The 25,460-nt window shown below is 34.5% G+C and overlaps 5 protein-coding genes and 1 pseudogene across 11 annotated transcripts; 4 read left to right on the top strand and 2 right to left on the bottom strand.

Moving 5' to 3' along the window:
• Positions 1–144: 144 nt before the first annotated feature.
• Positions 145–1,562, top strand: LOC104769467 (feruloyl CoA ortho-hydroxylase F6H1-2-like). Its single transcript, XM_010493684.3, has 2 exons — positions 145–718; positions 868–1,562. Exons 1-2 carry the CDS (start codon positions 195–197, stop codon positions 1,448–1,450), a joined length of 1,107 nt encoding a protein of 368 aa, XP_010491986.1. The 5' UTR covers positions 145–194; the 3' UTR covers positions 1,451–1,562.
• Positions 1,563–3,416: 1,854 nt separating this feature from the next.
• LOC104769466 (uncharacterized) lies at positions 3,417–6,426 on the bottom strand. Of its 3 annotated transcripts, XM_087506672.1 has the most exons (4): positions 5,172–6,240; positions 4,700–4,863; positions 4,367–4,611; positions 3,417–4,281 (listed from the first exon to the last, which is right to left on the bottom strand). In XM_087506672.1, coding segments are annotated over exons 1-4 (1,089 nt in total). In that variant the 5' UTR covers positions 5,851–6,240; the 3' UTR covers positions 3,417–4,280. The 3 variants fall into 3 exon arrangements, with proteins under 3 accessions (XP_087362798.1, XP_087362797.1, XP_010491984.1); XM_087506671.1 differs by having other exon boundaries at positions 3,417–4,611; positions 5,183–6,426; XM_010493682.3 differs by having other exon boundaries at positions 3,417–4,611; positions 5,172–6,354.
• A 1,872-nt stretch (positions 6,427–8,298) lies between these two features.
• LOC104769465 (tubulin beta-6 chain) lies at positions 8,299–10,817 on the top strand. Its single transcript, XM_010493680.3, has 4 exons — positions 8,299–8,586; positions 9,022–9,426; positions 9,528–9,797; positions 9,961–10,817. The coding sequence occupies exons 2-4, from the start codon at positions 9,033–9,035 to the stop codon at positions 10,644–10,646; spliced, it is 1,350 nt and encodes a 449-aa protein (XP_010491982.1). The 5' UTR covers positions 8,299–8,586; positions 9,022–9,032; the 3' UTR covers positions 10,647–10,817.
• A 2,803-nt stretch (positions 10,818–13,620) lies between these two features.
• Positions 13,621–15,911, top strand: LOC104769463 (uncharacterized). Of its 3 annotated transcripts, XM_010493679.3 has the most exons (6): positions 13,621–13,908; positions 14,240–14,293; positions 14,387–14,456; positions 15,216–15,256; positions 15,589–15,648; positions 15,741–15,911. In XM_010493679.3, exons 1-6 carry the CDS (start codon positions 13,843–13,845, stop codon positions 15,792–15,794), a joined length of 345 nt encoding a protein of 114 aa, XP_010491981.1. In that variant the 5' UTR covers positions 13,621–13,842; the 3' UTR covers positions 15,795–15,911. The 3 variants fall into 3 exon arrangements, with proteins under 3 accessions (XP_010491981.1, XP_087360716.1, XP_087360715.1); XM_087504590.1 differs by lacking the exon at positions 15,589–15,648 and having other exon boundaries at positions 13,669–13,908; XM_087504589.1 differs by having other exon boundaries at positions 13,685–13,908; positions 14,240–14,456.
• Positions 15,912–16,694: 783 nt separating this feature from the next.
• Positions 16,695–17,394, bottom strand: LOC104769461 (CLAVATA3/ESR (CLE)-related protein 22 pseudogene; annotated as a pseudogene). Its single transcript, XR_015592643.1, has one exon. The product of XR_015592643.1 is annotated as a CLAVATA3/ESR (CLE)-related protein 22 pseudogene (transcript).
• Positions 17,395–22,748: 5,354 nt separating this feature from the next.
• On the top strand, positions 22,749–25,401 carry LOC104769460 (mediator of RNA polymerase II transcription subunit 19a). Of its 2 annotated transcripts, none has more exons than XM_087505808.1 (7): positions 22,749–23,093; positions 23,528–23,606; positions 23,714–24,003; positions 24,118–24,354; positions 24,578–24,637; positions 24,796–24,941; positions 25,177–25,401. In XM_087505808.1, exons 2-6 carry the CDS (start codon positions 23,579–23,581, stop codon positions 24,844–24,846), a joined length of 666 nt encoding a protein of 221 aa, XP_087361934.1. In that variant the 5' UTR covers positions 22,749–23,093; positions 23,528–23,578; the 3' UTR covers positions 24,847–24,941; positions 25,177–25,401. The 2 variants fall into 2 exon arrangements, with proteins under 2 accessions (XP_087361934.1, XP_087361933.1); XM_087505807.1 differs by having other exon boundaries at positions 22,751–23,093; positions 24,578–24,643.
• The last annotated feature ends 59 nt before the right edge of the window (positions 25,402–25,460 follow it).

The following is a 25,460-nucleotide window of genomic DNA, read 5'->3' as shown; positions in this document are numbered from 1 at the left end:
ACGATACTCTTCATAATTAATTTTATTTTTAAATATCTTTTGCCCAATCATGTAGTTGAATTATATTTTCCTTTTTCAAAAAACATCCTCCAACGTGACATTTTTATGTGTATAAATAGCATCCACATCATATACTATTTTTTCATCAGTGACTAAAACTCGCTAACTATTATTACTAAAAACTGAGAAGAAACATGAGTCCAGCTACCACCGACGCCGATCAGACCGCCTCCTCAGACGATTTCGAAGTGAGAGACTACGTGGTGAACCAACGGAATGGAGTGAAAGGACTCGTGGACTTTCTAACCCTAACAGCGCTTCCTTCTGTATACATTCAAGCTCCTCAAGAACGCTTCACTTCCGACAAGATCCTCGTGGGATCACCAGTCCCGGTCATTGACGTGTCCAACTGGAATGACCCGAACGTGGCTAGAGAGATCTGCCATGCAGCGACGACGCTGGGGTTGTTTCAGATAGTGAACCACGGGATAGCTCCAGAGGAGTTGAAGGGTATAGTTGCGGCTGCGCGTGGATTTTTCGAGTTGCCGGCAGAGGAGAGAAGAAAGTATTGGAGAGGGAGCTCGGTGTCGAAGACGGCTTGGTTGACCACAAGTTTCAATCCTTACAAAGAGAGTGTTTTAGAATGGAGAGATTTCCTCAAGTTTGAGTATCTTCCTCAACAACATAACTTCGCTATCACGTGGCCTCCTGTATGCAAGTAAGTATTGTTAATCTAACGTCACTTACAATATGGTTTGATGCGGTTTCGGTTCTGATTCATTTTCTTTTGGATAAAGTTAGAATTAAAATATAATACATATGATATTTTCAGTATAAATAATAAAATAGTTTGGTAACTTTGTATAGGGAACAAGTGATAGACCATTTCAAGAAGATCAAGCCAATCACCGAGAAGATTTTAAACATACTCATAAACAATCTAAACTCAGTCATCGATGATTCCAATAAACAAACCCTCATGGGAACTATGAGAATGAACTTCAACTACTATCCAAAATGTCCTGAGCCAAGCCTGGCCATAGGAACTGGTCGCCACTCTGACATCAACACTCTTACTCTCCTTCTACAAGAAGACGGTGTCTTAGGCAGCCTGTTCGCTAGAGCCACCGAGGATGGGGACAAATGGATTCATGTTCCTCCAATGCCTGGAGCGATTGTGGTAAATATTGGAGACGTGTTACAAATATTGAGCAATGATAGGTACAGAAGCGTGGAGCATTGTGTGGTGGTCAATAAATGTTGTAGCCGGGTTTCCATTCCGGTTTTCTGCGGACCGGTTCACGATTCAGTTATTGAGCCGTTACCGGAGGTGTTAGAGTACAATGAGACGGCTCGGTATAGAAAGACTGTGTATTCTGACTACTTGAAGGGTTTCTTTGAAAGACCTCATGATGGAAAGAAGACTATTGAGTCGATCAAATTACCATAATATGATTTTAAAAAGCTTTAAAATCATATCTATATCTCAAAAATCGAATAAAGAAATAATCTCTGTATGTTGAATTTAGTCCTCATATAATATGTTTTATCATTTGCTATGATTTCCCTCATAACTTTTAAATCATAAAGAAATAATCACAAATATGATTTTGAAAAGCTTTAAAATCATATCTATTTCTCAAAAATCGAATAAAGAAAATTTCTGTATGTTGAATTCAGTCCTCATATTAATATGTTTTATTTTAACCTTTCAGAAAGATATAAATACACTTTATCAAGAATCAATTTGCTCATTGAATTGGAACTATTGATTTATGAGGGAAATCATAGCAAATGATAATGGAAAATTCACCGTACGTGTCAGAAAGCTAAGTTGAAAACAAACAAAAGAATACATTTTGGTGGTGGAGTGGCCGTTTCTTTTGGCGTCAAAGTGAAACATATTTGTGAGTGTTGGGAAAGGTGTGGTTGTCAATGAGTTGATTGATGATAGTGATCATATATATGCAGAATGTCACATGCAGAAAGAACGGTCCAAATTTTGGACTGTTCATTCTTATATGCATTATGTTTTATCGTGACAAAATAAAAAACGTGACCAAAGGAGAAATTTTTTTATATCAAACATAATGCTTAAGAATGAACAGTCCATTTTTAAAAAAAGTTTGGTAACGCTCTTTTCTTTGATTTTAAAATGATGTGTACCTTTAAATTTTCATGATTTCCGGACTATAACCAATGTTTTAGCTTTACAGGGTCTGATGATCATGTTGAACCATGAATCGTATTGGTTCACAATTCGATCCGATTATTAGAACGCTGATGTATTCTCCCAACCATGTTTTGTCTCTAATCGGGACCAAACAAATTAGTGAAAGCAGAAAAACATGATTTTATTAATGCACACTAAATTGATTTTTTTTCTTTTGTTTCTTCCAATCATAAAGCCATATACAATGATTCACCTGATTTCAATCATTGTACTATATATGATACGCACTTGCTTAAGAATAATATTATATCTAGTTTATTAATTAAAGCAAATAGAACATTTGTAACGCAACGAAAATTAGCAAAAGAAACCTACAATATATATGGTACTATGAGTGGAGAGACGAGGTTCATGAGTTGGTGTGAAGTCATATTTTCCTAAGTGAGAGTGGGGATGACGCTCTGTCGTGATACATGTTCATCCACAGCTTAAATTAAATAAACATCGTTAGGATTAATGAATCATGCTAATTAGTTTCCTAAACAATAATAATGCTAATTAAAATTTAAGTTTTAAATGGCATGACCAACTGAAACCATTTAACAAAAGAAATTGGTACTGTTGTCTCTGTTCTGGATCTGTCGAAACAAGGCTGCATATCTTCATTGAATGCTCTTCTTACACCCAAGTGTTATGGTCTTATGGACCTCCATTTTCCCACTGGCTTGGACTATCTAACTCCATGTTTAACAGCTGGACTTCAATGATGGATTGGACAAAGATTGGAAACCTTACCTCTCCTCAAACGCTTCGTCTATTGATTGTTCACGCTTTGGTTTGCATTGTCTGGAGGCAGAGGTATAACTTGTTGCATAATCAGATTAGGATACCGGCAAATCATCAACTCAATCACAGCAAGGAAGCATCTGAAAATTTTCAGAAACCTTATGCCACTTTGACTACTACACTAAAGAATTCTTCTTTTTCCTAAGTCTGTTTTTATTGTCTTTTTTTGACAAGGAACAATTTCATAGGTCTGTCAGTTTGTAACACCTAACTTTCGTTACATTTGATTCACTCGCTGTTCAAATACGATACTATATAGAATTTTGTGATCTTGTTTGGTACCTTCTTTTTCACTGTTCTTGGAACTTTTGTGGACCAATGACTCCTAGTATTAACATTACGCTAAAGAGTCATCCGACAATGCGTTTAGATTGGCATGTTGGTTAAACTCCAACTGTAGGGTAACAAAGAATCTATTCTTGGTATTGATATAAAACGAGTACCATTGGTTGCTGCTATTACATCATCTATATATAACTTTCAACAAAAACTTAATAACGAATTGTTGGAATACCAATATGTTGCTAACGTAATGACCTATGACAAACCACAGTCTTGCAAGAGAGATCATCATCAATGAGCCACAAGTTCAAGTCTTCAAGCTTTGTCCGAATGATATTGGAACGGACCTCAGGTGACCAATAAAACACCGCCTTGCCATCTCCCAAGGATTGGTTTGTGCTGGTGACTGTATTATCTGCAACACCCATCGTCTCTAGAGTCTTAATCCTCTTGCCCTTTTGCTCCACTAGCTCCTTCACTAGATGAATAAAATCTATACTTTGTTTTGGAGTTGGATTCTTAGTTGCTGAGGATGCAATGCTGTGTAGAAACTCATTGCTCCATAACTTTCGACTGACTGATGAAGATTGAACAATCAAAATTCCAGAGCTTTCCCCGGTATAGAAGTCGTACTCTGAGCTGACTTTGTCAATAAGAGGACCTTTATCAACCAAAAGCGCATTACTTGAAAATACCCAGGTGCTGTATCCGAGTTCTAAGCATTTCTTAACAACGTAAGCATTGCCTAGAGCCTCCTTCACTGAGTTTGGATAAGAAGTTTTGCTTTTGATCAACTTGTCGAGAAACATATCCGCATCAATCACAGGATGTCCCCTTCTTGAAAGATCATAGAACAACTCAGAGCTAGGGCCAATAAAAATGTGGTTTGGAGTATTAAGCTTCTCGAAATGGCAGAGTAAGTTCCTGATAAACATCTCGTCTGCATCATATAGACTGATCAGAATTACGGTTCTCTCTATCTGCACAGAAGGAAGAATGGTGCCAAGTTCATTCAGGTTTCTCACAACCCTACCGGGAACAACTTCGCTGAAACAAAAATCGTACCACTTAAGGTTGCTCAAGGGTTGGAGTTTCAGAGAATCATAACTGATGGAACTTTTATTCAATAACTGTGAGTCTGGCCCAGCGGTTTTCGCATAGTTAACACCAGAATCCCTGTGAGAGACACTTAAAGCCCCCTCATTCGGAAAATTAGTGTAGATGTTAAAATAGCCACGAGAATGAACAAACTTTATGAACCAAGGTGTCCATATTCGTTCTCCTAGCTTCTTGTACCATCCATTTGACACCTGAGCAAACACCCCATATAACAAATGAACCCCCATAGAACTAAGAATTTATAAACAATAAAAAATCCACGAAGAAGAAGAAAGTTACCATGCCATCAAGGAAAGGCTTCTTGCCGTTCGCCTTGTGCTCGTCAAACCATAGTCTGAACTCTTTCCACGGTCTTGGGAATAGAAGCTGTCCCCAAGTTCCCACCAACTGATATAACAGAAGATTCGTTTTGGGATCTACATGTATTTTATTTCCATGTTTACCTGCAGTTGATCACTCAATCATTCAGTCACTCTTTCAGACGTTTCTAGTAACAACTCCACAAACACATGAGTCCAACTTCTTACTGATATATACTTGCATAGCTCAATCATCTAAGAAATGTATTATATCCAAGGAACTTCATTTTCTCTCTAATTGAACAATGTATCACCAGATTCACAATTACTAGTAACTACAATGGATCTATTGAGCTCCTTCTATCAATCGATATGTTCCTGATCTATCTCAATCCTTGTAAGTTTGTTCATTACGACCTGCATTGCTCAATTACAGAATTAGAAAATGGTACCTGGAACGAACCTTGGTCTCTGAAGGGAAGCACCATAGACGGAAGGATTGAAATTGGAAGTATCATAGTAGTAATGACGAATCACGCGTTCCAGAAAACCATAGTAAAGCGGAGAAAGCTCAAGATCATCTTCAACTATAAACGCGAATTCGTGATCTGAGCTAGGCCACCAAGCCTCAAGCCACTGCGATTGTAATCCGACGTTATCAGTCCGATAGTGAACAACTTTTTCCCCAAATCTCCAGTCGAATCTATCCACAAACCCTAGGATCTCCTTCGCGCTATTCAAGTTATCTTCAACAGGTGTAGTATCGTTCCTCGCGAGGTTGAAATGATCGATGTAGACGTGGAGGTGGATTTGTCCTCTGTCGCCGGAAACGCCGTAGTCTGCGGCGGAGAGAGATCTGAGACAGCGGGAGAGAGAGTGGAGACGGTTGTAGGTGAGGACTTTGATGAGGAAGGTGAAAGGAGGGGCAACATTGTAATTTCGTCGGGAAGTGGTTCCTCGACGTCCGGGGTAAGAGTGAGTGGTCTCGGAGACGAGAACGAGGAGAATGATGACGGAGATACAGAAGAGAAAGAGAAGTAGAGGAAGTAAGTTTTTCTTGGGTTGGGTAAACATCATCGCCATGGATCTCAGTGTTAGCTTTCTTCTTCTTCTTCCCGATTCAGAAACCATTAAAGAAGGTTTTGCAAATCAAATTTAAAAAAAAAAAAAAAAAAACTCGGCACCATATGCGGAAAAAAAATGACGATGACGATTAGTGTTTAATTAAAAATTATGTATGAATATAATTATAATGCTAATAATTACGTAAAAAATATTCAATAGTAAGGTTGCTTTATTTCCTCACATTGTTAGACTTTTAATTACACATTAAATTCATATATCTACACGAACTTACTATTAAAACAATATACTTACTATACAACAACTCTAGATGAACTTTGTAGGTAGAAGTTGAAAGCGAAGAAGAAACTACACACCAGTACAAAATTAGAATTGAAGTCAGGTGAGCTGTTGGCATGTCACATGGGAAGCAAAAGGTACTTCATGTGCATTGTTCCTTTTTTTTATAATCTCCAGAGGCCTTCTTTTATTATTGTCGATATCAGATTCCGACCCACAAGCTATGCAAAACAAAAGCCATTCATCCTTTTTGCACACATGACATACCATCCTAATTTCTGAAAGTTTACATTGATGCTGCCTGCCTCTTAATCAGATCGATTTAACACTTTTCTTAATCAACGTAGATTGTTTTATCACGTCTGGTGTTTATATATCATTAAATGTTGGTGAGATGAGCAAATTGGTTTATATCATTAGTTAAAGCTTTTTAACTTGGTTTGAGTAGTAAGCATATGGTTGTTCAATTGAAAATTTATAATAAGTGAGTGAACTGAAACATCACTTTTTAGTGTTTTGCAAGCGACGACAAATTTGACGTAAAATAAATATTAAATTTCCATCACATACTGATACGAATAATGATACGAATAGCTAACCGATCAACGTGAAACATGGTGAAATGTATTGATTGACAGTAGATCCACCACATACTTACAAAGTCGCGTCATGATTAAATCCAAACGAGGGTATCCAATGCGTATTTTACATATACATGTAACATAATCGTCGTAATTACCACATTATTAATATGTATCTTCACTTTCTCTCAAATCTCGTGTTACAATTATAATTCTCCTATAAAACTTCATAATAGATTACAGTAGAACCTCTATAAATTATTACTCAGTAAATTAATAACCTCTATAAATTAATAAATTTATTCGGTTCCAAACTGAGACTACTGAAATTTTGGACATTATTCGATAATATAATAAGATAATATTTTTTTTGAAATCCTTTGTACATATATGGTCTCACTAATAATATAAATTAATAATTCTATAAAATTATTTGTAATTATATGTATATATCTATACATTAATTTTTATTAGAGTTCGTTTTTAATATTTTTACTGTATAAATTTTTTTGAGTGCTATCGTCAAACATGAGAATTGTTATTTTCATTGTAATTTATTTTATAAAAATATTAGTTATAACCATTAAATCTTATTATTAATTTTTTACCAAATTAGGAAAGTCTCTCTAATTATTAAGTTATCGAGAAATTAAATAGTCTATAAATTAATAGATTTCCCTGGTCCCAATATTATTAATTTATAGCGGTTTTACTGTATAATACATTAAGATTTGCACAAACAAAATTAAAAAGATCATACATGAATTAGAAATTTACAGGTTTGATTTGAAACAAATTTGATGACTGAATTGCTTGTAGGGTGTAGACACAAAAGAAAAAGAAAAACTCAACATAAAGGATACACCTAAGACAGCAGCTAAACATTAAAAAATATTATTGAAAGCATTTGTAAATACATACAAAGTTACAAACGGTAACCGCCGGTTATTACTATGACAACCGCAAATAGTGTAAATTTATATTTAGAAATTTGAGGTTCCATAAAAAAAAAAAAAGCCTTGAAATTATAAGACATTCAAATAAGTGAATTTTATTTATCATCCACAAACACAAATATTTGGACAATGTAAATTATACCTTATCAACTAATATAGATGATCGTCCAAAAAACAGTTTATATATATTTCATTATGTGTAAACTGATTGCTATGACATGTAGAGAAAGATTCATGTTAATATTTTTAATACTTATCCTTATTTGTTCAAAGTTCAAACTAACTAAACTTAGATCTCTTAGTTAATACATGTACAAAATATGCATTAAGTATTCATCTAGTACTTGACAATGGTACTGGTGATTTACTATTCATCACATTGTCAAATGCAATATGAGATCAAATTTTGTTTTTCTTCGTGGTTTTGATTTCATACATCTCATCCCAAATATCAATTCCCCTTTTTTAATTTTGTTTATGCATATTTGACGTGTATAAAAAAAAAATTATCTAACATTGCGTTCGGAATTAGTAATAATAATCTTGATCACATTTTATATTAGAACAATGGTCCGAATGTATAAAAAAAAAAAAAAAAGACTAATTGTCAAATGTTAGAGAGAATTTCATGTGACAACAATAATTGGGTATTTTACTATTTTGGAAGAACCGACAATCACAATCAAATTAACACAAAGTAGCTCCCACATCTCTCACCCAACGCCAATATCTATCAACGTTGATATCTCACCATCCAACGGCATCCAAGCTTCCGATATATTTGAACCAACCACAGCCGTTGGATCAAAATTTACCCCTTTCCCTCTTCTTACTCTTTCATAAATAAATCCACCTTTCTTCTTCACTCTCACCCGTCTCACACTACTACTTCCCCCCTCTCCTAACTCCGATCGAGCCATCGTTGTCGCACTCGATCGTCCCAATCTCGCCGGGAATCTCTCTACACCGTGAGTTCCTTTGTTCACTCTCTCGTTTTTGTATTTGTTCTCTATATGTACGCTGAGAAACCTAGGGCATATGAACAGATACGCGACTCCTACTACTCTGACTGTACTAACTTGATCGAATCCTTTTCCTCCAAATCTCAATTTGATCTCGATCTGTTTCATTTGTGCTCTTTTGACTTGAGTTTTGATTTACAAATCACTTGAATAACATGGCGTCGTTTGAATTCCGAGACGAATTTGTAATCGGAGTTGTGTTTTTGGATTGATTTGTTTGGATCTGATATAGATTGTTCATTTTACGATCTCCAGATTTAGTTGTTGACATCCGATCTAATTTCATCTGGATCTGATACAGATTGATTTACCTTGGTTCTGTGTTGTTCATGTGATGTTGATTTCTAATCGAGATCCTTGTTTTGTGCATTTGGTTTTCAGATAAATAGAAGATGAGAGAAATCCTTCACATTCAAGGTGGTCAATGTGGGAACCAGATTGGTTCGAAGTTCTGGGAAGTTGTATGTGATGAGCATGGCATTGATCCAACTGGTCGTTACGTTGGAAACTCGGATCTGCAGTTGGAGCGTGTTAATGTTTACTATAACGAGGCGTCGTGTGGAAGATATGTTCCCCGTGCCATTCTCATGGATCTTGAGCCTGGTACTATGGACAGTGTCAGGACTGGACCTTATGGTCAAATCTTCAGACCTGACAACTTTGTTTTTGGGCAATCTGGTGCTGGTAACAACTGGGCTAAAGGGCACTACACTGAAGGAGCTGAGCTTATTGATGCTGTACTTGATGTTGTACGCAAGGAGGCTGAGAATTGTGACTGTCTTCAGGGTATGTAAACTCTTATTAGTTTCTGTTTTCAGACCCAAGAAAGTTTACTGAAGGTCTTTGCATTGTGGTTTTGATATGCATTTTATGAATTTTTTTTTCAGGTTTCCAAGTATGCCACTCGCTTGGTGGAGGCACTGGGTCTGGAATGGGAACTCTACTCATATCTAAGATCTGGGAAGAGTATCCTGATCGAATGATGCTCACGTTTTCTGTCTTCCCATCACCAAAGGTCTCAGACACAGTGGTCGAGCCATACAATGCAACACTTTCAGTTCATCAGCTGGTAGAAAATGCTGATGAGTGTATGGTTTTGGACAATGAAGCCCTTTACGACATCTGTTTTAGAACACTTAAGCTGACCACTCCTAGCTGTAAGTCCTTTCTTCTCTGCAGTTGTTTTGTGAAAATCATTGATCTCGGCAACCTTGAATGTTGTTGTTTGGTGATTTTAATGCGTCCTTGATTAAATCTTCAGTTTTGATTCGTTCTGTCACAACTGTGTGCTGATGTCTTGTGATGGCTTGATTGCAACAGTTGGTGATCTGAATCATCTGATCTCTGCAACCATGAGTGGGGTTACATGCTGTCTTAGGTTCCCGGGTCAGCTCAACTCTGATCTGAGGAAGCTCGCAGTGAACCTCATCCCTTTCCCTCGTCTCCACTTTTTCATGGTTGGTTTTGCCCCGCTCACCTCCCGTGGATCCCAGCAGTACCGCGCACTCACCGTCCCTGAGCTCACCCAACAGATGTGGGATTCAAAGAACATGATGTGTGCAGCAGACCCTCGTCACGGCCGGTACCTAACTGCCTCGGCCATGTTCCGTGGCAAGATGAGCACAAAAGAAGTGGACGAGCAAATGATAAACGTGCAGAACAAAAACTCTTCCTACTTTGTGGAATGGATTCCTAACAACGTGAAGTCAAGCGTCTGTGACATAGCGCCTCGAGGTCTCTCAATGGCATCGACTTTCATAGGGAATTCCACATCGATCCAAGAGATGTTTAGGCGGGTGAGCGAGCAGTTCACAGCTATGTTCAGGAGGAAAGCTTTTTTGCATTGGTACACAGGGGAAGGAATGGACGAGATGGAGTTCACTGAAGCTGAGAGCAACATGAACGATCTAGTGTCAGAGTACCAACAATACCAAGACGCAACTGCGGATGAGGAAGGCGAGTATGAAGAAGAAGAGGATGAAGAAGACATACTGGATCATGAGTGAGCGAAATATTTTACCCATTTTTTAAGTATCCCTCTCATCTTCTTATCCTTGCTCGGTATATGTTTATTGAGTTTCGTATGTCTTGTTTGTGATGATGGTCTGTGTGTAAAAGTGAGGTCGGATCTAATTTTTTTATGTGTGGTGTTGTTATAAATGGAGTTCATTGTGCTTTTTTGTTCTTTTTTCTTTTTCTTCCAATGCTTTTTCTACTTTCAATGGTTTGGTTTCCACATTAGAATGACGTAAAAATGTTGGTTTTGACTGTCGCCGGACCAAGTTATCAAATTATGCGTGAGAGCTTGTAAGGACCATTTGGATTTTGGTAATAAGACCATGTGCAACGGCGTACACTTTGGTCGTCCCTCGGTTTTTTCTGATTTTAAATAAATAAAAAAAAGCCTAATATCAAAGCAACGATTCTGGGATGTTTTTCGTCCGTCCACTTGGACACGTGGTTTATTGTGATTGGTAGTAGAATTTTGCTGGAGTTAAAACAAAACAATTTCGCGAGAGAAGGTTGTCGATTTCTTTCTTCTGTCTAGACGGCGACGATTTCCCGAAACCGATCCTCTCCATGTAAGCCCTTGCTCCTCTTCTCTCTCTCAAATCCAATCCCCTCTCTGTTTCCCTCTATCTTCTCCCTCTCAATCTTCCTTCAGCTCTTGCCCTTTCGTTTGGTTCACTAGCTTTCTCTGTATCATCTGATACCCTTTCGTTAGCAAAAGCGGTGGTGGTGCTTCTACTTATTATTCCGACGATTTCGATAGAGATTGGATCCGTAAAGTTGTTCAGAATGATCTGTGGGATAATCCCGGAATCGAAAAGCTTCTTGATTTGACATCAGCTCCGATTTGGGTTCTGGTTGAATTGAAAGAAGACCCGAAATTAGCTTTCAAATTCTTCAAATGGTCGATGAACCGTGATGGGTTTAAGCACACCTTAGAATCGTACTGTATAGTAGCTCACATTCTGTTTTGTGCTAGAATGTATTACGATGCTAATAGTATCCTTAGAGAGATGGTTTTGTCTAAGAAGGCTGATGAATCTTCGGACTGCTATGTTTTTGATTTTCTGTGATCTACGAGGAATGTGTGTGTTCCTGGTTTTGGAGTGTTTGATGCTTTGTTTAGTGTTTTGATTGATTTAGGAATGCTTGAGGAAGCTTTCCTGTGTTTCTCTAAGATGAAGAGATTTAAGGTTTTCCCAAAAACCAGGTCTTGCAATGGTTTATTGCATAGGTTTGCCAAATTAGGGAAGACTGATGGGGTGAAGAGGTTTTTTAAAGACATGATTGGTGCTGGTGCGAGACCGACTGTGTTTACTTACAACATAATGATAGATTGTATGTGTAAAGAAGGAGATGTAGAAGCTGCTAGAGGTTTGTTTGATGAAATGAAGTTTAGAGGTTTGATCCCAGACACTGTCACATATAATTATATGATTGATGGTTTTGGGAAGGTTGGTCGATATGTTTGAGCTCAACCCTGATTGAAACAGAAGCAAGAAGCTAAACGAGCTGCCAAAGCAGAGATCTATTCAAGGTAGTAATACACTACATTAACCTTTTTTTTTCAGATAGTTAAGTACTGTTGTTCATCTCCTGACACGGTTTGTGTTGGCTCAGGAAACCACATTTGATCCCGTCAGCACCAGAAAACGTGGATGGAAAACGACTGATTACACCTCAGGTTAGAATTTTTCCAAAGCACACAACAAACATCATCTGTTTCTCTACCTAGCACCGTAGTTTAACGTTCCTTTTCACCAAAACATAGATACAAGGCAACCGAGGATTGACCCGGCAACGCAACAAGGATTTATTAATAGAAGGTATACCACACTTTTTCTGATTCTTTACATCTCGTGGTACAGGCTTAAGGGACAAACATCAACTGCACACACAAAAACTCTGTTAGTTGCGCATTTTCTCCTAGTTGGAAAATCAAAGAAAAGAAAAGAAAAACAAGATTTGGTTTCTTTACTGAATCATGCAGAAGAGGAAGCCAGAATCGTTGAGGAGTAGAAGGGCTCTTCATTAGCTGCAGTCATTCAAATGGCATTAATTTCCAATAACTCAGAGGAGAAAAAAATGAGTTAAGAGAGAGATGTTGTACTACACACCGATACAAATCTCTCCACGGCTTCATGAGCTGCATCTATACTTTTTCCATCATGGACTAGCTTCAGTGATCTCTTGAAATCTCTATACCTGCAATATATGGAGATTAATAATGTTGGGGCAGAGTTTTACCAAAAAAACAAGTCATTTGCAAAGAGAGTGAGAGATGATTAATACTTGTAAAGAAAGTCGAGACCACCAGAGATCTTTGATTCCGAGCCCAGCAACTCGATCAGGCCTTCTCATTGTTGCATGTATGAAATGTAACAATATTATCTAGTGCACAGGTAGAAACAGACAGTGGTGTTTGTATGTCAATGTTAATGTTATAACAATGTTAATGTTAAATTTATGTTAATTTGTATGTTAATGTTAATTTTTATAACTTTTAAAATATTATTATTTTATTTAGGAGACCAAATACAAATAAACACCAATGCTCATACTTAAAATAAGAACCTTTCAAAATAATACTATTAAATTTAGGGGACCAAAATTGGTCCCTAACCAATGCCCATGCTCTAAGAAGAACCGAAGTGTATACATTATTATACATATATATATATATATATAACCCCAGATCATAATCACCACATATGGAAGAATCTATTTTTATTGATGAATATAATGCACCACTTTTTTTAAGTTTACACATTCCGCTACACATTTTTAGCATTCAAAACAAATTATTAAAATTTTAATGTTTTCAAAATATGATTCGCACTAGAAGAACCTGACCAAGATGGCCACATATTGTAGATCCTAATAGTTTGTATTATTTTAACAAATCAACCAAAAAAAAAAAGCCTAGTAACCAATAAACCCTTTTGTTAGTATCAGAATCAGATTGAAACTGAAGACGGTTTGGTATTACAAAATTAAAAATCTTAATTTATGAAATTTGCCCTTTTTTTTAACTAATTTGGAACAAAATAAAAAAAAAAATTCGGCTGGAACGAAAGTTACGAAACGGGTCTCAAAGCCTTTCACCACGGAAGGAAGGTGCATTAGACTCAGTCAGATTCAAAAGAGACCGAGAGAGAATCGGAGGAGAGAAATAGAAGAAAAAAGGAAGCCATGGACGACCAAGAGTTTCGTAGCCTCCTTGATCTCTTCCCCGTCGTACGCTCTCGCGACCACCGTGTAAATCTCTCTTCTCTCTGTTATCTCCGTAACTCTTTTTGCTGCTGCTGCTGCTGCTACTGTTCCGCGAACTTGATTTTTCCTCTAAAAGAACCCTAATTTCCTCAACTTCTAGTAGTTTAGGTTTAGAAAAGGGAATTCTCCTTTTAGGTCTAATCAATTCTCCAAAAAAAATTCTCTCGCTGTCATATGGTTTAGTAAAATTGATCACTGCTCTGAGCTTGTGATCGAGTTTTCTTAAAGATCGTGTTAATACACAATTAAAAATGTCAGTCAGTATATATATCTGATGCTGAATTGATTCATTGCTGACTGTGTTCTGGTTTTTCAGGCTGATTTAGACTCTTCAAGACAACCAACTTCACAGTCAGTTGTGGACCGAGAGGTATATTTTGAGATCTTTAAAGGCTACTTTTCTTTATTTGCGGATGATAACATAAGATTGAATTGTGATGGAACTTGGTATCACTCAACGCAGGTAAGTGAGTGGCACGATGCACCGAGTATAGCTGAGCCAAAAGACTTGCAAGATCGGAAGACTGATCAAGGTATGCATCTTTTTTTTTTCTTGTTTATTTTTTTGTCGGCTAGAATTGCATTAGCTACCAGCGATATTCAGATGTTTCCTGTGTTCTACAAAGTGCTGTCTAATTGTTTACATAGAGAAATCTAGGAGACATTGTTTTCCTTCATTGAAGAGGGCAATCAAATGTGTCTTAAAAGAATCCTAATCATATTACCCCCAAATTGAGAACCAAGTTAGAGAAAAATTCCTCAGGGTAATCATGAATCTATTTGATATGTTTTTCTATCAAGAAGATGGCAAAAAGAATCTTGATGATGTCTTCTTGGTCGCTTTTCTTGTGTTTTCAAGACAGACTATGTGAAAACCCTCGTGATAATTGGTAAATTTGTCCTGTCTGAACGTCTTGGAATTCTTACATTTCATCCAATTATAACCTATAGTTTTGTGACTTTGTTAGGTGTTTCCCTCAGCTAACCTTGGATATGCTTTTACGTGATCTGACCATTATCTGGCTGTTGTTTTCCATTCTTGGTTTAGTGAAAAAAGTATCCCCACCTATTCATACATCCTTTTGCTTAACACAGACTGGTATCTGTATGCTTCTGTTGTACACATATATAGCTAGATTTTAAGCTGTAGAGCAAGCATTTTTTTATTGTTGTGAGTAGGATTTCCTTTAGCTCCTTTTCCATATCTTTGAGCATGGGCATTGTCTTTTTTTTTTTTAATCTGCCTGCTTTTGCATCCCTTAACTTATTAATTAGTGGACTTCTTATGACAGATAAATTCTGGGAAAAGCTGAAGGCGGCTGCTGGAAAGAAGGTAACTATCACCAGTGACTTTACTCAAAACGTTTCTAGTTGTTGAATGATATTTATAATGTAACTTTCACAAAGAAAGATTTGAAGCTGATAATATTAATAGATAAAGTAGTCTTCCCATATTCATTGCATTTTATATGGAATTGTGAATAAGAGATTTGCCAGAGAATGGAGATGGTGGGATATGTCTTGTTAAGTTGTCAACTTAGATGCTTCTACTGAGAGAACTGATTCTTGTTTTATCTCTGACTCTTACCACATATACTGAAATGTTCTTCTATTCGGGATATGATCTTTGTTTCTGCACCTTAATGAACCATCTCATCTTTGCAGGTTGGTGAGGTTGAAGCAGAGAGGTTTTGCAAGGCTTTCGAGAAACTCCACAAGAAACTTGTTTGTGTCGCACATTATCTTCTAAAGACGTTTATTGAAGATTGGTACTAATGTTTTTGACATTTTTTCTTCTCATGTGTTTTTGGTTTCAGGTGTATGAAGAATTGGATCCAGAAGCTGCAAAGCGATACTTATTAAACTCTTAAATTTGTGTGTTCTATAGTTCTATACAATGTGCTTCCAAAAAAGTTTGGTTATGTGGAGACAACTTCAACTCTTGTCTTTTTGTTTATCGTAATTATGAGTAAGCAAAATTCTCTTCTCGTGTTCGTCTTAATTATGATTTTAAGTCTTTCCCAAATTTTCCATATCTGATCGGAATCTTTTACTCTTTTTTTTTTTTTTTTTTTTTTTTTTTTTTTTTTTTTATCTATATAAATGCTAATTTCTCGTTCTTGTGATTTTCATGTCGAAAATCTCATTCTTTGTCCCTACATTATATCTCCAGTTTTCCGACAGCCTCGTTCTGTTTCTTACATCTGTCCACCCACACCTCGTAAACTGTAAAGTCATGGTTAAAATACAGTAGTCTAGTCTATGGTAAGAAAATTTACAGTATACTATAGTACCAAATTATTTGAGTTTAGATCTAAAAATTGTCGTCTCTGAAGATAACATTGAGAATAGCTGCAATTTCTCTTTCTTACAACTGTGGCTCATTAGTGTCAAATAGGGTTTTCGATCTCGATAGTTCTCTTTTTACAGCTTTTGTAGAATAATGATATATGCTATTCAACCCAATCTTATTCAATAATGGAAGCATGAAATAGCTTTGTAATAATCTTACATCTTTCACATCCAACTCTGTGTAATAGACTATATAGCTTTTATGATTATTTCAATTTAACAATGATGTTCAACTCTTTCTTTCTTTCTTTCTTTTTTTCTTTGGCATCAACAATGATGTTCATTTTATTATCATTATCAAACTATTCGTACCACACGAAATTCCACCAGTTTCATATTCAAATCAATGGGTAGCAAAGATAATTATGCGTATCATACACTAAAGTACCATATTAAGTATATTATAAAATAGAAATATCTTGGAGAAACTTAATAAGCAGCATTAATAATAACCATATTCAAAGACTTGTTGTCCAACACTCTTAAAAATCTCATTCCGCCAGCTAGAAGAACACAGAAGTTACAATCACGGCAGATCACGTACGACGATATAATGTATATCAGTGTAAGAAGAAAATAATATATGGTTCTTTTTGTTTGCACAAATGTATTTTATTCAGACGACAAAAGATTCACAAAACTTATAAATGCAAAAAAAAGTTATCTATTGTGCAAAGGATTAGGACCTGTGAAGACCCTTCTCTTGCCATCTTCAAATACAACTTCATCCCCGACTTTATTGGTATATCTTGATCCTCTTGACGCAGCATTGGAATCAAGATGATGAAGCTCTGGATCCAAAATTTCAGGTTTGTTCAAGCTTCCATGAGGTGAATGGTGATGAATATTAGGGGAAGAAGAAGAAGAAGCTTTAGCGTAAAGAAACAGAAACAAAAGAAGAAGAAGCATGATCAAGGCAACACTCGTGATGTGTTTTCGAGATTTTCTTCTAGAGTAGTAGTTTCCCATCTCTTCAGAATCTTCAAGATATATATAGAGAGAGAGTTTCTCTATAATATCGATTTTTTAAGAAGGTATAAAAAGATCTGAGCAAGATCTGTTAAATTCTCTCTCTCTCTCTCTCTCAAAGTCAGTCTGAAAGAATGAGAAGAGAGGAATGAAAGTGATGGAAGAAAAAGCAATGGGGCTTTTAACCTATGACTTGCTCCAAAAGGTTTGTTGCTCTCCCTTCCTTTTTTTCTGTATCACTTTCTACAAATAAAGAGAAGAAGAATTTTGTAAAAATATCATTATATTTTATAACAAAGTTTTTGGTTGATATCATGTCCAGGGGTCTTAGCTGGATTAATTTGGTCAAGTGGTAGTAATTAGTGTAGTTTAATCTTTTTAGTTATAGTGGTTACTGGTACTTAGAGAGTAATGAGGGTGTAATAAAGCAAACATTTTGAGAGATGGTGCATGGTAATAATGTGGAGGGTCAAAGTAAGAAAAGAGAGAAGAAGGGGCCAAAAAGGGGAATTGGAGTGATGATTCTAAGACTTAGCTTTCTTTGTGGAGAATGATGTTGTCTTCACTCCCTTTTTTCATTGTGTTATTCCTCACCCACATTTACACTCACACACATGAAAAAATCCACTTCCCACTTGAATGTTCCCCTCCATTTTATATGTACATATATATTTGCTTCTCTTTTTAATTTTTTGGGGTTTATTATGGATTAAGAGAAAGCAAAAAAAAAAAAAAACTATATCACATCTCACCTTCAATATTTGTCAAGTAATACCATATGTACTGTATCTCAGTCTATCCTCATTACGTTTTTTGATATATAGCTAATTTGTGAACATATCCCATGTAACTCGTTTTTTATTCAACATCGGACAAAATAATGAATTAACACATTTTAAAAGAGCCAGTAGTATGCCTTAAAACTCAAATTCCCACAAAGATAAAAAAAAAAAAAAATACCAACAATTCCATTTCCTCTCGTCGTCACACTTGTTCTCTTCTTGTCAAATGACACCTCTGATGTTATATCAAGCAAATATACGCGTGTGTCGACGTCGTATATATATGTTTCATACATTCATCTTCAACTAACTTGTGGATACATAACTAGGCATATATATCAATCGGGTTAGCTCTGTCCTACCAATCCAAAACTCATAAAACCACGTTATTTTTTTTTTTTTAACTAGGGAATGCCCACAGCCCACGCAGTACTCATCGAAATACTTGTCTCTAAAACTAAATTATAAGTGGTAGAAGTACTCATCGAAAGATGTTCGAGATCGAAATAAAATCTTAAAGGTAATCATTTAATTAAAAAGAGCTTGAATCAATTAAATGAATAGAAAACTCAAATTTGCAATAGTATCTAATGATCATTTTAATATTAAAGATAATATGAAATTTTTAATAACAAATTGTAGTACAACAAAAACAAACTCAATGTGTAGTTTTAAGCTGAATTTGAAATTCATATTAAATATGATAATAAATATTCAAATCATGGGATAATAAACATTACACTTTTCTGAAGTTAGTCAAGAAATAATTTTAATTGCATAATAATTATTATAAAATAAGACTGATTTAATAACTTAAATATATTTGTGTAACTAATTTTTCTTTTAAACAATAATGATTTCACTTTAAATATGTTTTGATGATTGTAATATATATCAAAACCCAAAAAAGTATTATTAACAGGACATGTGTAGTTTGATAAGAAGTCTTTCATTTACATTATAATATGCAACTATTTTAAAATATTTTAGTTTGATCTTTAGTGTTAAAAAAAAGGAAAAAAATAAAATACAGGAATAATATAATTCATTTACATTTTTAATAGAAATTTATAACTAAATTTATAAAGATGGCCGTAGTAATGTATTTGGGTTTGATTTATGAATTTAACTAAAATTAACAAATATAAATAATTATAAGATTTAAGTTTAAAAAATAACCCATGTCAAAATGAGAAGTGTCTATTTGTCAACTTCTTAGCATGTGATTAGAGAGGGTTATCTACTTTATTATTAAAAAAACTAGAATTTACTCCATGGTACACCACGAGTCCATTTTTTTTATTTTTTGTTTGTTTTGTAAATCAATAACCCCTTGCATTCTGAAAAAAGTAACAGTCAAATATTTATAACAAATAGATCAAAATTGAAGTTATATTTATGTGTTAGTTTTGTTTAGTGTAAGATTATATAATTGTATTTGACTGTTAATTATAGGATTTAACCGCAAAATAATTTGTTCTCTACATTATCATAAACTACTCAATTTAATATATCTAATATTCTAATATTGATAATGTTAACAAAATAATGAAATGATAAATTATATGTGTAACACCAAATTAATGATAATTAAATTTATATTCATATTGATCCAAATCATTCGCACAATATAATTTCATTGCGTATTATTTTAACTTTTAATTGTAAATATTCATTATATATTACAATAACTCAAATGTAAAATAATATATATCTGGAAATATTTGTTTAGTTACAAAAATCCTAAAATAATTTTTAAAATATATATCTGTTTATAAAATTTCAAATCACATCATATGCTGAAAAAAAATCTAAAATTTTATTAACTTTATATATTAAATAGTAATTCAAATAATTAATTATAGGATTAAATAAAAGTGAAATGAGAATTCTATTTTAATATAACATATTGGTTTAAATTAGGTAGATAGATTTTAGGAAATTAATATTATCAAATAAGGAAATGATTGTGTTTGGTTGTAAGGATTGTAAAGAATTTAGTTGAGACTTGTTTGGATACAAAGATAAGAGAGGATGGCACAAAAATGTACTTCAAAAATGTTAAGATAGATTATTAATAGGACATAGTGTATGTAGTTTGATAAGAACCCTTTTATTTACATTATAATATGCAATTATTTTAAAATAATTTAGTTATTAAAATAAATGATAAAAAAGGAAAAAAATGATGGAATAATATAATTCACATACATTTTTAATATAAATATAGAATTAAATCTAGAAAATATGGATAATAGTGTATTTGGGTTTGATTTTTGAATTTAAATGAAATTAATAAATAAAAATAATTATAAGATTTAAGTTTAAAAGATTATACATGTCAAAAGGAGGAATGCCTATGTGTCAACTTCTTAGAACATATGATTAATGAAAGTTCTCAAATTTATTATATAAGATTATGATTAAAATTTTCAGTTCTGTAAGTTTACTTTAATTATGTATGTATTTTGTATCACCCCCAAATATGTATGTATGGATTTCAAAAAGTCCAAAAATCCAAGTATATGTATGTAATTTTTGTATCACCCCCAAATATATTTCGATTAAACTGGATTGAATACGGTTAGGGAGAGAGAGATTCATCCATTACTCGGTTCGAATACGGTTTAATTGGGAAATCCATAATTTAATATGGGGTCGAGCGCGCGTGAAGTACCCGCGAATTGTTGATTATTTATTATTATTAACTAGACGAGGACCCGCCGATGTGCGGATTTAAAGTTTTATAAATTAGATTAAATTTAACAAAAAAATATATTAAAATGTGTTGTATGTTTGTTATAATACACGGATTTATATCCATTTACAAATATTTTATGTATGTGTACTATTAAAAGTGTACTTTTTAAAACCTAACTATATTCTATGTTTATGAACACATTAAGTCAACTATTTTACTTTCACTTCTTCATAGTTTTTTAATTACAAAAATTGTTGGCTCAAAACATATTTTGAATAAAAAAATATATTACATAATATACTAATCAATTATGTACCATCACAATAATGTATGACCACCATGGAGAAAACCTCGGCTCCGCCCTCATCCCTTATAAAGAGAACCTTGCGTCTCACTTCCTCCACCATAGAGAAAACCTTGGCTCCGCCTTCCTCCCTTGGAGAGATAACATTGCGTCCAACCTCCTCCATCTTCCTCCCTAGGAAAGATAACCTTATGTGCAACCTTCTCCACTATAGAAAGAACCTTGGCTCTGCCCTCCTTCTGTGTAGAGAGAATATGTTCACATTTTTTTGCTATCTTAAAATGGCTTGCTCCAACAACTAATGAAAGTAAAAAAAAAATTTTGACGTCACAAAATCTTTTGATAGTAACTAATGTTAAATTTCCTAATGTATTCGTGGAAGTGTCTTTGACACACCATGATGTTGCTTTGTCTCTGTAACGCCTCAACCGCCACCTTGCTTAGTGAGCCCATGTCCACTCTCAGTCCATAGGCCTGCCTTCCTAAGTGTGCCCTATATCTTTCCTGGCCCATGGACCCACCCATATTTGATGGCCGGTTTGTTATGTCAGAGAGACTTTAAAAACTTGTTTACCGACCCTACAAATCTACAAATGATCTTTTCTTGTGTTTTGTCCTCACTCGCACAGTTCCGACAATCACTTCCAGGAAGGTCACCAATCATAAAGTTCTCTCAGGATCCTTGACCAAAAAAATAAGTGCATTTTGGTGACATATGTGGCTAAATCAATTCTTTTATACCTTTTCCGCAAATCAGGATGTCACAGTCTTTAAGCTCATATGGATCTATCAACAACGATCTATCTATCTATGTTTGTTTTAAGCTTGTGTTTGATTAGCCTATTTTATCCATCCATTAGGTTGATGAGCTTCTACTCGTTATCTCCCTTTGGGATTGAATGAATAATAGTAACAATTATGTTTGCAAAATAAGAAAGGCTTTATGACCAACCAATCAAGGTTGAGAAATTAAAACAAATAATTTGACATAATTAAAGAAACAATAGAATATTATAAACACGGTAATATATGAATCTTAAATAATTCAAAGATGAAAATATAAATTAAATAAAATAATCTAAAAATACTACAATAAATTTTAAAATACAGTATTAGGAAAAGAAGATGCATTTATTAATATTTTTCTTGGGTTAACATATTAATCTTACCATTTCCCATCTGAAAAAGGAGAAAGTAGGAGAAAATTTTGGTTTAAAAGAATAAAAAAAAATTAACTTCCCATTAAAAACAATTTCTAATTAAATAAAATTGAAAGCAGTGTTTTTGAATAAATTATTTAATTATGAGACAATATATCTTTATATAAAAGTGAGTATTTACAAAATTTTAGAATTAATAATTAACTGTATAATATCCTTAATCCTTTTTTGTAAAATTAATAATTTAAAATTAAAATAAGTAAATAATATTATAATTTCGAATTTTATGAAATATATATATATAGTCTCCTTATTATTATTTGAAAAATCTTTGTATTTTTTTTATAAAATCTGTAATTTTTGATAATTATCTTTTTATATTATTAATATTTTAAAAACAAAATAATTTATTTTTGTTGTAATCATAGTTCTCTTATTAAATATTAACTTTTACACATGTCAAAAATCTGAGATTGATAAATTGACACATGTCAAAATCTTGTTAATGACTAACTTTCAAAACTCAACTTTATATAATAAGATTGAGAGAAGAGGCAACAAACAACAAACAAAACGGAAGGAAACAGAGTTTTTTATTTTCACCTCATTGGTTCATCCACCAAAAAAAAAAAAAAAGACTTCTCTCTCAAACCCTAAAAACTACAAACTCTCTTCGCTTTCTCGCTCTCTCTCTCTCGAAGCTTCTTCGATCTCTGTGTCCCCTTGTCGATCATTTGCAAAATCAAATAATTTTGGGCGGGAATTCGGATACTCAATACCCCCCAAACCCAACCCACTTCCTCCCACCATCCATCCCCACCCGTTTCGATTTGTAATCTTTGGTGCGATAGAAGCTATATAGGTTTCTCAAAACGAAACGAGATCTGGCTTTGTTGAAACGTGTATGTTGATTCTTTCTTTTTACCAATTGAATCTTGGATTGTTTAGTTTCTTACTGGGCTTTTTCTTCTTTTTTTCCAATTCCCCAATCCTTAATTGTCGTTTTAAGTGATAACTTTGCTTTCTCATGATACTTGTTAGATCCTCCTAATTGGATAATCTTAAGTATATATGATCCTAGTTTCGTTATTTCGAGCTTGAACTATGTTTTCGCAGAAAAAAAGTTTGAGACTTGATTGTAGTTTTTGCTAAATTACGTATTTTTATTACTTAGTTTTGTTGTTAACTTCATCAGTTATCTCGCTTTGTAGTATGAGCTGGTTGATTACTTTTAGCTTTTGTGCTACGAAAATTGTTAATTTATGTAGTATTGAAAGCTGAATTTGGTTTGTGTACCTTGGCACTCAATGCCTCATTGATTATTTTACTTGTGTAGGATACATAATGCAGTGATCATGCAAAAGAAATTCAGAGTGCGATAGAGAAGATGGAACCTGAACGTTTAAAATTCGGAGGTACGTTGGTGTCAAAGTTGGACCTTTCTTCAGTCTGTGAAGTCTTTTGTGTAGCTCTCCATGTCCTTTTGTTGAGGTCAATGTTTTTTGCTTTCTTATAACTGCAGGTCCAAAAGAGTTGTGTGGTTCTGTGGATCTTATATCTCAATTCAAACTAGTACAACACCATGAATTCTTTTGCAAGAAATCCCTTCCCGTGTCTCTGTCAGATTCCCATTATCTTCATAATGTGGTTGGGGACACAGAGATCAGGAAAGGAGAAGGAATGCAATTAGATCAGCTTGTTCAGAACTTATCACAGAGCCGGGAGACTAATATTCGCATCCAACCTTTTGATATAGATGAGCTTAAGGAGGCTTTCCAACTTAATGATATGACCCCTGTTGAACTGCCTCCTGTAAGAATCTACTCCCTTTGTCTCTTAATGAATGAATGGTTAAATGGGAATCATTCCCTAGTAAGGTGAACTACGTTTGTACTGGAACATGAACTGCCCTGTTTCTTCTTACAGGCAGAGAAGGGAGCTCCTACAATTCCGCCTAAGTCAAAAAGTGAGTCGAAAGATAAGGACAGGAAACATAAGAAACACAAGGACAGGGATAAGGACAAAGATAGAGAGCATAAGAAGCACAAGCACAAGCATAAAGATAGGAGCAAGGATAAAGATAAAGACAAGGATCGAGACAGAAAGAAGGACAAAAATGGCCACCATGATTCGGGTGATCATTCTAAGAAACATCATGATAAGGTAAGAACATGTCTGTTTGTTAAGGTATCTCTCTTGGCAAAAACGAATAGCTTAATGAAAAGTTTTGTATATCTTACTCTGGAGTTTGGCTGCTTTCTTGACCTGTTGAATTGGCATGAAATTAGAAGATCTAGAGACTGCTCTATAATAGTTTTACTATAATATTTGATTGAGTTTTTCATATTATGGACATCACATGGAACCTTTTCACTAATAATTTCAGAAAAGGAAACACGATGGAGATGAAGATCTTAATGACGTCCAGAGGCACAAAAAAAACAAGGTAATGGTAATGAAGTTGGCCCTCTAATATTCCTCGTTCGTCGCAGATACTCAACCTGAAATTTCCACCATAATTTTTCTTGCACAAAGGTGTTAGAGAACTAGTAATATGCCTTTAGTAAAGTGTATTGATTCGGCTCTTGATTTAACTTGTTGCAGCATAAAAGCTCAAAGCTTGATGAGATGGGTGCAATAAGGGTTGCTGGCTAATAAAGTTGTAAACATTCCAATTTTGTATTCTGCACTCAAGTAGGTGTCATGGAGGTTTAGAAGCACTTTTCAACTCACTGTAGACAGCTTATTAGGTAAGCATCTGTGTACGGTTATGTCTTTTTTGTACAATTTCTCGGCGTTATTGGTATTCCGGAATCCTACATAGAACATGTACATCTGTTATAGTCCAGATACTATGCTTTCTTAGGGCAGTTGAACCCATAATCTTGTTTTGAGGAAACGATTTGTCGCTACAAATCTTACCTTCTTATATTTTTCGTTGTGTTGAACTGGAAAATTTGTCTCTTTCTGGGATTGGCTTTGTAGGTTAAAAGCCCAAAATGGTGAACTCATTCCTTGAAGAAGAAAGGGGAAATTTGTGATGATGAAGAAGAAGAATTGAATTAATATCGTAATTGATTTGGTGTCAGATTTGTAACATTTGAGTCTTTGGGGTGTTTTATTCCATCTCTTCTCTGTCTATAAAAGCAATACTACTACTCACAATGTTCACTATTCAATATTCATGTATAATAATAATTTGTTCCTTAATATATGCTGTTGATGAAGGATCTGTCAGTGCACTCCACTGAAGTGTTTCAATATATGTA

This window comes from Camelina sativa, chromosome 20, assembly GCF_030686135.1.
Source record: "Camelina sativa cultivar CO46 ecotype springtype chromosome 20, ASM3068613v1".
Lineage (NCBI taxonomy): Eukaryota > Viridiplantae > Streptophyta > Magnoliopsida > Brassicales > Brassicaceae > Camelina > Camelina sativa.
The sequence above is the reverse complement of the archived record's forward strand: the minus strand, read 5'-3'. Positions and strand labels throughout refer to the sequence as shown.

What these genes read in the sequence shown, in the direction of transcription:
- LOC104769466 (XM_010493682.3), bottom strand. Translation starts at nt 5,850, where the DNA reads ATGGTTTCTGAATCGGGAAGAAGAAGAAGAAAGCTAACACTGAGATCC. An exon ending in GAGACCAAGGTTCGTTCCAG is followed by an intron (nt 4,864 to 5,171) that starts GTACCATTTTCT and finishes GATCAACTGCAG; the next exon opens with GTAAACATGGAAATAAAATA. An exon ending in AGCCTTTCCTTGATGGCATG is followed by an intron (nt 4,612 to 4,699) that starts GTAACTTTCTTC and finishes GTGTTTGCTCAG; the next exon opens with GTGTCAAATGGATGGTACAA.
- LOC104769465 (XM_010493680.3), top strand. Translation starts at nt 9,033, where the DNA reads ATGAGAGAAATCCTTCACATTCAAGGTGGTCAATGTGGGAACCAGATT. An exon ending in GAATTGTGACTGTCTTCAGG is followed by an intron (nt 9,427 to 9,527) that starts GTATGTAAACTC and finishes TTTTTTTTTCAG; the next exon opens with GTTTCCAAGTATGCCACTCG. An exon ending in TAAGCTGACCACTCCTAGCT is followed by an intron (nt 9,798 to 9,960) that starts GTAAGTCCTTTC and finishes TGATTGCAACAG; the next exon opens with TTGGTGATCTGAATCATCTG.
- LOC104769463 (XM_087504589.1), top strand. Translation starts at nt 13,843, where the DNA reads ATGGACGACCAAGAGTTTCGTAGCCTCCTTGATCTCTTCCCCGTCGTA. An exon ending in TACGCTCTCGCGACCACCGT is followed by an intron (nt 13,909 to 14,239) that starts GTAAATCTCTCT and finishes CTGGTTTTTCAG; the next exon opens with GCTGATTTAGACTCTTCAAG. An exon ending in AGAAACTCCACAAGAAACTT is followed by an intron (nt 15,649 to 15,740) that starts GTTTGTGTCGCA and finishes TTTTGGTTTCAG; the next exon opens with GTGTATGAAGAATTGGATCC.
- LOC104769467 (XM_010493684.3), top strand. Translation starts at nt 195, where the DNA reads ATGAGTCCAGCTACCACCGACGCCGATCAGACCGCCTCCTCAGACGAT. An exon ending in ACGTGGCCTCCTGTATGCAA is followed by an intron (nt 719 to 867) that starts GTAAGTATTGTT and finishes AACTTTGTATAG; the next exon opens with GGAACAAGTGATAGACCATT.
- LOC104769460 (XM_087505807.1), top strand. Translation starts at nt 23,579, where the DNA reads ATGGAACCTGAACGTTTAAAATTCGGAG. An exon ending in CCCCTGTTGAACTGCCTCCT is followed by an intron (nt 24,004 to 24,117) that starts GTAAGAATCTAC and finishes TTCTTCTTACAG; the next exon opens with GCAGAGAAGGGAGCTCCTAC. An exon ending in ACAAAAAAAACAAGGTAATG is followed by an intron (nt 24,644 to 24,795) that starts GTAATGAAGTTG and finishes AACTTGTTGCAG; the next exon opens with CATAAAAGCTCAAAGCTTGA.